At 36.7% G+C, this 13,021-nt stretch overlaps 1 protein-coding gene across 1 annotated transcript in view; it reads left to right on the plus strand.

Moving 5' to 3' along the window:
• Positions 1-7,178, plus strand: part of MORC3 (MORC family CW-type zinc finger 3) — a 44,664-nt gene extending 37,486 nt beyond the window's left edge. The window contains exons 16-17 of the mRNA XM_069567793.1: positions 1,460-1,617; positions 4,020-7,178. Coding sequence (XP_069423894.1) covers positions 1,460-1,617; positions 4,020-4,173 — 312 coding nt within the window. The 3' untranslated portion in view covers positions 4,174-7,178. The remainder of the gene's footprint in view (positions 1-1,459; positions 1,618-4,019) is intronic.
• Positions 7,179-13,021: the final 5,843 nt, after the last annotated feature.

Consider the following 13,021-nt stretch of genomic DNA (forward strand, 5'->3'; position numbering starts at 1 on the left):
TCATCTTTTAGGATTTGAAATGCCTCAGCTGAAATTCTGTCACCACCACTAGCTTTGTTTGTAGTGATACTTCCTAAGGCCCACTTGACTTCACATTCCAAGATGTCTGGTTCTAGGTGAGTGATCACACATCGTGATTATCTGGTTCATAAGGATCTTTTTTGTACAGTTCTGTGTTTTCTTGCCACCTCTTCATGATATCTTTTGCTTCTCTTAGGTCCATACCGTTTCTGTCTTTTATTGTGCCCATCTTTGCTTGAAATATTCCCTTGATAGCTCTTATTTTCTTGAAAAGATCGCTAGTCTTTCCCATTCTATTGTTTTCCTCTATTTCTTTGCATTGTTCACTGAGGAAGGCTTTCTTATCTCTCCTTGCTATTTGGAACTCTGCATTCAGATGGGTATATCTTTCCTTTTCTCCTTTGCCTTTAGCTTCTCTTTTCACAACTATTTGTAAGGCCTCTTCAGACAGCCATTTTGCTTTCTTGCATTTCTTTTTCTTGGGGATGGTTTTCATCACCACCTCCTGTAGAATGTCACAAACCTCCCTCCATAGTTCTTCAGGCACTCTGTCTATCAGATCTAATCCCTTGAATCTATTTGTCACTCCCATTGTATATTCATAAGGGGTTTGATTTAGGTCATACCTGAATGGTCTAGTGGTTTCCCCTACTTTCTTCAATTCAGGTCTGAATTTTGCAATAAGGAGTTCATGATTTGAGCCACAGTTAGCTTTCGGTCTTGTTTTTGTTGACTGTATAGAGCTTCTCCATCTTTGGCTGCAAAGAATATAATCAGTCTGATACCGGTATTGACCATCTGGTGACGTCCATGTGTAGAGTCATCTCTTGTGTTTTTGGAAGTGGTATTTTCTATGACCAGTGTGTTCTCTTGGCAAAACTCTTGGCAAAAGCAGCCTTTGCCCTGTTTCATTTTATACTCCAAGGCCAAATTTGCCTGTTACTCCAAGCTCTTGACTTCCTACTTTTGCATTCCAGTGCCCTATGATAAAAGGACATCTTTCATGGTGTTAGTTCTAAAAGGTCTTGTAGGTCTTCATTTAAGAGAAACTAAACAAGTGACGCTTTATTTATACTATGCTGTTTTTTGTCTACGTTTTCTTGGTTTTCTTTTTCGAGTGTAAAGTGAAAGTGTTAGTCGTTCAGTCGTATCTGACTCTTTGCGACCCCATAGACTGTAGCTTGCCAGGCTCCTGTGTCCATAGAATTCTCCAGGCAAGAATACTGGAGTGGGTTGCCATTCCCTTCTCCAGGGGTTCTTTCCAGACCAAGTCCCTGTATTGCAGGCAGATTCTTTACTGTCTGAGCCACTAGAGTAGTGTCTTAATTTTTTGATGGAGATTTTCATCAAGCAGAGTTTTGTACATTTCTTAGCTTAAATTTGTACTTTGATAGTAGTATTTTAAAATTTTACAGTTATAAAATTAATTTTTTATCAGATTGAATTATTGGAAGTGGAAAAATCACAAATCCGTTCGCAGTGTGAAGAACTGAAAGCTGAAATCGAACAATTAAAATCTGCAAGTGGACAAGTAGGAGCTGATGTATCAACTTCAAGTAACATCGAGGAGTCTGTAAATTACACTGATGGGGAAAGGTAATGTGAGATGAGGCAGTTTGGCTGGGGCTGCAGTTCTGGTTAGCGTGATACTGCTAGTATTCCTCAAAGGTTGTTCTGTCAAAAGAAGTTGCTCACTGCTGTGATCCCAGCATTATGATAGATACAGAAAGAAGTACATGTCGTCATCCTTTCCTTCAGGGAACTAACAGTTTAGTGAACCTAAGTGAAATAGGAATTTCAAAGGAATAAAGCTCTGATTGATCAGAGTGGTTAGGAATATTTGGGGGTGAGAAAGTGAAAATTGTCCCAGATGTTAAAGAATGGACTGAATTAGGCAGTGACTTAGAGGATAAGGGTCCATTTCATGAAACTTAATTTTTAACCTTGATTTCTTTCTCTACTTGGCACGACTTATTTATGGTTTGCTGTCTCATTTTACTGCGTGCCTTCCGCAATTTTAACTTAGGAAATCCACAATTACTGAAAATTGCCATTACAGGTGATAATAAGGAGGAAGTTCTGTGAAAATAAGAAAACAAGGTACTAAATGGACTTGGGGTTCTGACAGTATTGGTGGTCTGTTGGTAGCTTATCATTCAAAAATATTCATTAAGGAAAAAAATGGTCATTAAGGGATAAAATTGTATAACTCTTCCTACTAATATAATAAGACTTGGTACCTAAAACATACTGTTGTTGGGAAATAGTTTACCATCCTTACCTGACATTTGAGTTTTTGAAGGATTTCATTAAACCTGTTTATGGAAATAGAATGAATAGATTAGTACATATAACTATGGGGCCAAGGTTTCAGAAAATAAACTCCCAATTGGTGTCTTGGAAAATGTTAACCACAAACATCTGTAGTACTTGTAAAATACAGATCCTTGGGCCAAAGTACAGGTTATTGAGTTGGAAACTTTTAAACAGTTTTCCAGATGGTCCACTTGCACACTGAACTTTGAGTCATTGATGATCATTTATATTTGTGCTTTCCAAGACAGTATAGCCACATTTGGCCACTGGCACTTGAAACGTAGCTAGTCTGAGTTGAGATGTGCTTTAAGTATAAAATACATGCTGGATTTTGATACCCTCATATTCTAAAAAAGGAGAAGAAAACGCCTCAATATTTTGATCATATGATGAAATGATATTTCATATGTAACTTAAATTTATTGCTTCGTTTTAGTTTTTAATGTGGCTACATTCTTTAAAATTGCATATGGAGCTCACAGTGCTTTCTCTCAGTGCTGTTACATACACTGAAATAGGGTCTTGTGATGTGTCCTGTAGAGAAGGGAAGTTAGCCAGGACACTCCAAAGACTTAAAGGATAGGAGGGTCAGAGATGGCTGTAGGGTCATCCTGGCGCTTTGTCTGTTTTTTATATAGAAATTAGGCATCTGATTGAAGATGAGTGGGTAAGCTTGGACAGAAAGCAACTGTTATGGGAATGGTGTAAAATTTTATCCAAGATCCAATGGAATCCTAAGATAAGCTCAGAAACCAAATGTACAATCACATTTTTGTGTGTTGTCAACCTAAAGATGAGCATCTTGCTCCTTCAGAGATTTCTACCCTAGAAAGATCAGTATCTAAACTAAAGACAGACTTCTTATATTTGGGAGGGGACAGAATAGAAACAACTGTAACATTCTCTTCATCCACGTGTTTTCAGTCAATCTTCAAGGAAAGACCACTTGCTGAATAGTTGTAGGTGTGTATCTAAAGTCCAGAATGTTCATATGCAGATAGCTACATGTATGGACATCAGGAACGAATCATCATGATCATTTAATCTAGAGTTTCCCAGTGTTTATAATGAATTCATAGTACAATTGATAGTGAACTTTAGTATATGACAGGTTCAGAGAAATTCTGCATTTAAAAAAGATCTTGTTTAACATTATTTAAGCCAAAGTTTATTAAGCTTAGTTAACCACACATCCATTTATACAACTATGGATATCTCACAGAACATGGTTTAGGGAACAGTTCAGTTTACTTTCCTCTGAAGGAAGCTGAAATTCAAAGAGCTACATCTTATTCTTAGACCAGTGTTCTCACTAGTATAAAAATACTGTTTTCCAGGTAATACCAAGATTTTTAGTTGTAAATAGCATCTTGTTATTTATGTGTTTACCAGTCCACATTTTTTCCAGTCTCGAATTAAAATTATATTAGTTGGAACCAAACAGAGCTTCTAGTTTTATGAAACATTGTATTTACCAACAGATAAATATTTAGTTGTTAAATTATAAATTATTAAGTGAATTATTAAATCCAGTTCTCTTGAGGAAGTTTTGCTTTTCATTTAGTTTGTGTGCCATTCTAGAGATTCCATTTTAATATTTCTCTTAAATTTTAAGCCCTATGTGAATATTAAGCTGTATTATTATAATGTTCATCTAATAGGTATAATGTTTGTGTTTTCAGCCTCAAACTTCGATCTCTTCGAGTTAACGTAGGACAGCTCCTGGCCATGATTGTACCTGATCTCGATCTTCAGCAAGTGAATTACGATGTTGATGTAGTTGATGAGATCTTAGGACAAGTTGTGGAACAAATGAGTGAAATCAGTAGTACTTAAAGTGTCTTTGAGATAATGAAAAGTATTTGCTCAGTCTTTTGGTTGTACAGCTTTCAAAATGTAAACAATTTTGTTATAGGTATGATAGGTAACAGACTGGAGAACTGTATTCTTTGCTGTATTCTATGCATTCAAGTGTGGACACAAATACTGTGTACACATTATCACACCTTTGAAATGCCTGTGAATCATTGATATTGAGCAGCTACACAGCTAACTCATGATTCTGCTTTGAAATGTAAATACTTATAATTAAGTCTGCACATATTTTTTTATTGCCCTAAAGGACTCAAGTGTTTTTCACCAAGAGGTTTTCAGGTTGACCCCTAACCTTTGTGCAATCTTTTCTGGTTCCCTAAAGTGTATTTTTCTCTGACTTGAGGGCTGTGCCATAATACGAATGGAAATGTTACCTTTGATTTTCTTACAGAAAAGTTTAAAACAGGGTTTTTTAAAATGGAATAACATTCCTGATAAGTTTTCAGTGAATTGAGCATTAATGATTCTTTTTTATAAATTCTTATTTCCTGAAATATTTTTTTCATTAAAAGAAAGTAAAGCAGAAACTCCATTTTGCTGGGATGTTTTGTGTGTTGAGATTGCCAATCATGATCAAATGCAAAGTGTTTTTTGCAGAAAAAAGTGGTGATTTTTAGTATAAAAGTATCAAAAATATTAAATGTCCCACTACATTTACCTTGAAGCCCATTTTTGGCTGCTTAGTTTGCATGGAGTGGGCACAATAATTGTTTAATATTTCTTTTTGTGAAATTTCCTGTACAGCCTTTTGTAGAATTACTGCAGGTTAATATGAGTTGAGGAAGACAATCTTTCTCCAGCAGTACTGCATACTTTTTATTATATTACAAACCTAAGTGTTTTATATCCTGGAGTTAAGCAACAAACAACCTAGGATTATAGTATTACATGCCCTAAAAATTATGCTTTATTGGTCCCTTGTTTTGTGCAATTATAAAGAGATGGCTTTCTATTAAGTATAACTGTGTATATAATTAAGAATCGTATTTTCCACAACTAAAATGTGCATTATTTTTTTCAAAGTTTTATCATTGCTATTTATTTTTACTTTTGTTTCTGAACATTGAATACATGTTCCTTTTATATGCTTAATTACATGTCTGTCATGTACAATGTTAAATTTTTTATTGTACATTAACTTCTAGAAAAAGCAAATAAGTGAAATTTTATTTGCTTGATAAGGTAATTAAAAGTGTATTTTTGGTATGAAGCTGGTTTTCTGTCACAATTGTATCTCCTCAGATTTTAAAAATCTTGTAATAAAAATATATATGATGGCTAACATTTCAGATATTACTTTTAAGGAATTCTATATTCAAGTTATATTTTGAAAACTAAGATTGTGTCTGTTAAGACCCTCAAGTTGAGCTCATTATATTCATTAGAAGTTACATTTAGAAGACTAATACTGTTTGTTTCCATTAAGAGTCTAAGACTGGGCTCACCTTGAGAGTGTGTGCGTGCATTTTACACTGAAAAAGAAACTTTCTTTGTATAAATCATTTAAAACTTGCCTAAATGCGAGCAGCTGTGTATAGCATGTCTAAGTTTGTGAATATTTATGTAGCACTTATTTCTGGAATTTGCAATTTTCCCCTTCCTTTTGGTCAGCTATATTCTTGCAGAAATCCATATTATATGGCTGTTAACTGGCTTAATGGGAAAATTAATCATAGAATTAGTAAGAGAAACTTGCTTGCTAAGTTGATTCTTTTAAAATATTTAACCTAATATTCACTCTTTAAGAAAATATTGCCAAGATAAGACTGAAAATGTGGCTAGCAAATTTAAGAGAACAACATGGACCCACATCGCATATATTGAGGTACCTCTACCTCTTTTTTTTTGTTAAATTTGTTAAAAGGCTAGTGTGGGAGGAGTGTGTTGCTTAAACCAATTGTTTAAAGCTTTAAAACAAAACAGTATGAGGACGTAAACTAGAATTGTCCACAGTCCCTACAAACAAGACCTCAGCAGAGACTACAAACTCAGTGAACGCTAAATGTTCACACGGCAAGGCCAGTGGGGCATATTGAGGTTTCCTTTATTCGGTCTTAATTCCTACTGTGACCAGGAGGCACTGGTGACTGCCCACAGTCTCAGACACTTGACTTGTACTGTCGCAAGACCCATTAGGTCATTATTTGACACGGAGGAATAATCAAAGGTTAAATACGTACTAGTGGTTCTCCACTGGCTGCATTTTAGAACCACTTGAGGAGTTCTTAGGAATCCCAGCGTGAGGATGCTCCCCATACTATAAGAGTTTTGAGGGTTGAACCAGTTGTCAGACTTTTTTTAAGGCCTCCCAGTGCACCATCAGAGCCAAGAGCCATTGATCTACACCCTCTAGTGATGAGTGTAAGTGTTGAAGTCAAATGGTTCCTGAAACCAACCCAGAATCTGCATGGCCACTTTCTCCTGGGGTACGAGGTCAGGGAAAGGGAAGCAGAGCTGGTGCCCAAGTTAGAAATATAAATAACAACAGAATGCTATACTGTGAAAAGACTTCCCCACTGCCTCCCTGAAGGTGACCAGTATTTTTTTGTATGTCCTTCCAGAAGATATTAGCTGCATACATATACACATTCATATATATGCATTCAGTTTCTATTAAATTTTGTATCTTTATATTTGATTATATATTTGTATCAAATCTACACAGGTATTATACCATGTAATTGGTAACATTTCCATATTACTCTTTGAACAGCTTTAGTAGCATTTTAAAATGACATGAATACGCTCCCAATGCTCCTTTTCTTTCTTTCTGGAAAAAACACTACTGTGAAAATAAATACCCACCACACATACTTTTTCAAGCGTATCCAGAATGTAAATTCCTTGTCATGAATACTGATTGGTCAAAGAGTATATGGTATGTTAATTTTAATAAATGTTGCCATCCAGAAATCGTTGTACTTAAACTCCTATGAAAAATAAATGTACAAGTGTGTTTCTTCCTATCTCCATCAAACTTACTAATATGTGGGAAAATGGAGGCTTGCATTTCTTTGTCCCAGGTTGAACATGTTCCCATGTTTTATTGGCCACTTTAATTCCTTTTCCTGTGTCCCCGTCATAACTCTGCTGCCTCTTTTGGATTCTTCAGTTTATTGTTTTAAAGAAGCTGAGTGTCTGTTAATGTGGCCACAAATGGCTCAAAGCTTTCAGAAAACGTGCTGTTGGTTAAATCTTACTTTGCACGGTGTCACATAGATTCATTGGGATGGAGTGAGAGACTCACTGGAGTCATGTTTTTCTGGCCCTTGAACAGCGTGCGGCTTTATGGGTACCGACCCCCATTTAGTCAAAAAATCCACATACTTTTGACCCACCCAAAGTTACTAATAACTTGACCAGAAGACTTCCTGTTGAATAGTCAAGTAGGATATGTTATATGTATCATTTACTGTATTCTTAAAGTAAGCTAGAGAAAGAGTCATAAGGAAAATGTTTAAAGTACTGTACTACCAGAACTTGTCATTTGTTTACAAAAAGATGGACCATCTCAGTGTGTACTTCAGTATTGTCTCATGTGAAAGATACTGAAAATGGGAAGGTAATGTGAAGAATTCATATTTATTTACAGGTATAATGATTCATGCACCGATAATGAAGAAGCAATAATATGATTGCTTTATGGCAGCCTAGTGTAACTGATATAATTGCTTCATGATAGCCTATTCGGTACACTAATTATTATCAAATTTTTATGGTATACAGTTTTATAGTCATTATGGCATACAGTATTATAGTCATATTCTTAATATAGTATTGGAAATGTTGCAGTTTTTTTTGAAACTTACCTGTGATGATAAGCAGTTCTTTCAGTTAGAAACTTACTGTATGGTAATATAATTCTTTGAGAGCAAAGTTATAAAATAGGAAACAACACATTAATTTTATATTAAGTTTCACTCACCCTATAGTATCTCTGTATATTTTATACTTTTATGACATACCTAAATTTTCCTTATTAAATAAATCATGCACTGTTATATATGAATTCTGAAGTATAAATGATTTACACCATGTTAATTTCAGGAGTACAGCACAGTGATTCAGTTATATATGTATATTTTTATATTTTCTCTTATAAGTTACTACAAAATATTGAGTATAGTTCCCTGTGCTATACAGTAGGTATGTTTTGGTTATCTGTTTTACATATAGTAATGTGTATATATTGATGCCAGCCAACTAATTCAGCCCTCTCCTCCAGCTTTTTCTAAAATTTTTAGATATTTCTGGGTCATGCAGCTCAACTGTTTTTTTTTAAATTGTAATCTCCCCCCCAAATTTCCAATATATTGAAAAAAATCCACATATAAGTGAACCCAGGCAGTTCAAGCCCGTGTTCAAAGGTCAACAATATTTGTCTTTTGGACATTGGTCACAGCTCACAAAGAATGCCATTAATATCCTTCCATTTGGCATAGAGGAAAATATATACTGTTTTCCAGGATTAATTTTGTGATCACAAAGTTAATTTACATATACTGGCCTCTAGAGAGAAATTCAAGACCAGAGAAGACAGTCGTCGTAAATTCAAGCCATTCAAATGCAGGTGAAGTTTTTAGGTGAATGGGGTCATAGAGAATGAATTAACCATTATAATGTGTGAATCACAAGTTAAATTTCCTGAACAAGCATTCTGCTAAGAGTGGGCTGAGTAAATTCAATTACCTATTTCAAACAGATAAAACAAGTTGGAGATTCAGTGTTAATTTCTTGCAAAGCAGTCAGGACTCGGTATTATGGTAACAATACATAGACTCAAAAGAACTTTGTACCCCAACCTGGCTAATCCTTAGGTTGAGTGTCTTCAGTAGGTAGGTATTATCCAGAACCCAGCTGTATCCTCATAACAGTGTAATGGTGCTTTATATTCACGAAGTATTGAGTACATGAGTCAACAGTCTTACCTATGGGTTTCTTGTTAAATACTGTGGAAAATTTTGGCCTGTGTTTTCAACTGTGTGGCCAGTTTTCAAAGTGTTTGCTGTGATCTGAACCAGGGCTGACTGGAAGTAAGTTTGGGCTTTTTGTTTTCTTTTTCTGAATAGACAGTTGTCCCATGTTTTTGCGAGTCCCTTGGTGGAGTGTCTCTCTGTGCAGACAGCTGAGACACTAGAGGGGGCTCTTCCCAACTTGCTGTGTGACTTGGGAGTTGTCTAAGCAGCTCACAGTCTGACCTTTTCCTGGGCATAGAATTAGAGGGGTCTAGGGTCCATGGTGCTGGACAGGGAGGCCTGGTGTGCTGCGATTCATGGGGTTGCAGAGTAGGACACGACTGAGCAACTGAACTGAACTGAGGGTCCATGGGGTCACCAAGAGTTGGACACAACTGAATGACTTCACTTTCAGTTTTCACTTTCATGCATTGGAGAAGGAAATGGGAACCCACTCCAGTGTTCTTGCCTGGAGAATCCCAGGGACGGGGGAGCCTGGTGGGCTGCTGTCTATGGGGTCGCACAGAGTCGGACACGACTGAAGCGACTTAGCAGCAGCAGCAGGGCAATAATAAATACTATGTATCATTATATAGTATCTTTAATTCCATTATGTAAACTATATGATAAAAGTATTCCCTGTAATCACTTTAACCAGTAGTTTCTCATTTTCTACTAATTTACTGTGTTCTTAAATTGTTTTTTTCAGTATCAGATATTTTAAGCTCTATAATGGAAATTTGGGGTTTTTTTGGTGGGGGGGGGGGTGCATACTGGGTGGCTTATGGGATCTTAGTTTCCTGACCAGCAATGGAACCAGGGCCCCCAGCAGTGGAAGCACAGGGTCCTAACCACTGGACCACCAGGGAATTCCCTCTATAATAGGAATTTTCAAATGTATACAAAAGTACAGAAACCGTTCACTGCAGCACTGTTTACAATAGCGAGGACATGGAAGCAACCTAAATGTCCATCAACAGAAGAATGGATAAAGAAGATGTGGTACATAATGCAACGGAATATTACTTAGCTATAAAAATGAATGAAATAATGCCATGTAGAGCAATGTGGATGGGACCTAGAGAGTGTCATTGTGAACTAAGAGAAAGACATATGATGTTGGTTATATGTGGAACCAAAAAAAGGATACAAATGAACTTATCTGCAGAACAAATAGATTTATAGATGTAGAAAACAGATTTATGGTTACCAGGGGGTAAAAGGAAGAGGGAGGGATAAATTGGGAGATTGGGGTTGATATATATACACACCACTATATATAAAATAGATAACCAAGGACTTACTGTATAGCACGGGGAACTCTTCAGTACTCTGTAATGGCCTATAGGGGAAACGAATCTAAAAAATGGGTGTATGTATAACATTGACTTTGCTGCACACCTGAAACTAAAACAACATTGTAAATCAACCATACTCCCGTAAAAAGGAAAGTAGAAAAACTATTATAATGAACTCATGTGCACCCGTCACTTCAACAGTTTCCAACTCATGGTCAATCTTGTTTTATCTATATTCCCATTAACTTATCCCTCTGGTAATAATTTGTGATTGTAAATATTGACGAATTTTTTTATTGTGTAAGTACCATTTTTAAGTGTACAATTTAGAGGCATGAAGTACATTCATATCATTGGGCAACTACCTCCACCATCCATTTCCAGGACTTTTTCATCATTTCACATAAACTGTATATCCTGTAAACAATAACTTCCCATTCCCACCTGTCCCTTGGTGGCCTCTACTTTCTGTCTCTACGAATTTGCTTATTCTAAATATCTAAGTGGAATCATAACGTGTTTGTTCTTTTATGTTTGGCTTATTTCACTTTGCATAACATTTTTAAGGTTCATCTATATTGTTGCAGATACCAGTTTCATTGCTTTTTAAGGCTGAATGATACTCCATTGTATGGACATACCATATTTTATCCATTCATCCATCCATGGACATTTAAGTTGGTTCCACTTTTTACTATTAATAATGCTGCTATGAATACTATTGTATAAATATCTATTGGTGTCTTTGCTTTTAATTCTTTTGGGTACATACCTAGGAGTGGAATCTTCCTTTTTCCCCTCCTCTTATCTGTGCTTTTCAAACAACTAGATTATCTACAGCACATATTAGTCATTCCCACTCCCAAGTTCTCTAAATTCTAGCCATAACTCAGAGAACATCTAAAAACTACATTGTCCTAGCTTCCTCTAGACTTAAGGAGCATGCAGTCATATTCATCAACATGAGACAGTTTGTAGACGATTTGTATACCTTTTGTAAAACTGGATAAAAGCGTTTGACTAGCATTTATATAGGAATCCATGACAACTCTTTCCTAAAAATGCCAGAAAAGAAAAATTTTTTTAAAAGCAAGAGTTGGCTCCTCAGACAAACCTGTATTTCCTTTCATCGAGGCTTTGCATCACAGGATATTTGTTTCCTTTCCTTCCAGGAAACTTACAGGTAAAATGTCACATTTGGAAAATTAACCCATTTCTAAAGGCCTTGCTACATTCATTTCTGCCTTCTGATTAACGACCTCACTTTAAAATGTTAAATTCTATTTTTAGGAAGTGTTCATAAGTGCATCTGTTAATTGAGGTATACTGTAAGCACCAGGTACTGAATAATCACATAGTTTTGAATTCTCCAAAATGATCTAGAGACTATATAAATACATCAAAAAAATATAAAAAACCCAAATCCCAATTTTTGTTTGCCAAAGGAGCAAGAGACCTGATTGAATTCAGGGCCAAAACATCCAGAGAGAAAGCAGGAAAGGTGGGGAGTGGGAGAGTCACGTCGGGGAGGCCCTTGAGCTGTCTTCTGCAAGGTTGCACAGGGTAGGACTGGCTTCACAAAACGCCTTGGCTTTGAAGGTCCAGAAACCTGCTGTCAGTCAGCACAAGGAGATTGTCTGTTTATCTGGACCAATCTCATTTCAACCAAGCTCCCAGACTAATGTATGGAATCAGGATTCCAATTAATTTAGAAGGAGAATTTAAACCCCCTGAAGAGGGCATGGCAGCCCACTCCAGTATTCTTGCATGGAGAATCCCATGGACAGAAGAGCCTGGTGGGCTTATAGTCCATAGGGTCACAAAGAGTCAGACACAACTGCAGCGACTGAGAACGCATGCTTGCACTTGTCCACATGACCGGCTTGTTTATGTCCAGAGACTAATGGGTCCCTGATCCACCCATCCTTTCCCACGGCCAGGTCCCACTGCTTCTTTGTATCTCTATTGTTGACAGTGAGTTCCTTTACCTTCAATTCGCATTTCCCAGAGCTGTTCATTCCAAAACTCTATCACTTGAAACCCACTTTAAATGTCTCCTCTTCAAACTTTCTTTGATCCTTCAAGTCTAAAGTAAGTTCACATTCAGGACTGTAAAAGCACATTGTTCCTTTCATGTTTCTTTTCACTGTGTTTTGCTGCTGCTTTTGTTCAGTTGCTAAGTCATGTCTGACTCTTTGCAACCCCATGGACTGCTGCCTGCCAGGCTTCCCTGTCCTTCACTATCTCCCAGAGTTTGCTCAGACTCATGTCCATTGAGTTGTTGATGCCGTCCAACCATTTCATCCTCTGTCACCCTCTTCTTTTGCCATCAATCTTTTCCAGCATCAGGGTCTTTTCCAATAAGTTGGCTCTGTGCATCAGGTGGTCAAAGTATTGAAACTTCAATTTCAGCATCAGTCTTTCCAATGACTATTCAGGACCCATTTCCTTTAGGATGGACTGATTTGATCTTGCAGTCCAAGGGACTCTCAAGAGTCTTCTCCAACCACAATTCAAAAACATCAATTCTGCGGTGCTCAGCCTTCTTTATGGTCC

This window comes from Ovis canadensis, chromosome 1 (genome assembly GCF_042477335.2).
Source record: "Ovis canadensis isolate MfBH-ARS-UI-01 breed Bighorn chromosome 1, ARS-UI_OviCan_v2, whole genome shotgun sequence".
Taxonomy (NCBI): domain Eukaryota; kingdom Metazoa; phylum Chordata; class Mammalia; order Artiodactyla; family Bovidae; genus Ovis; species Ovis canadensis.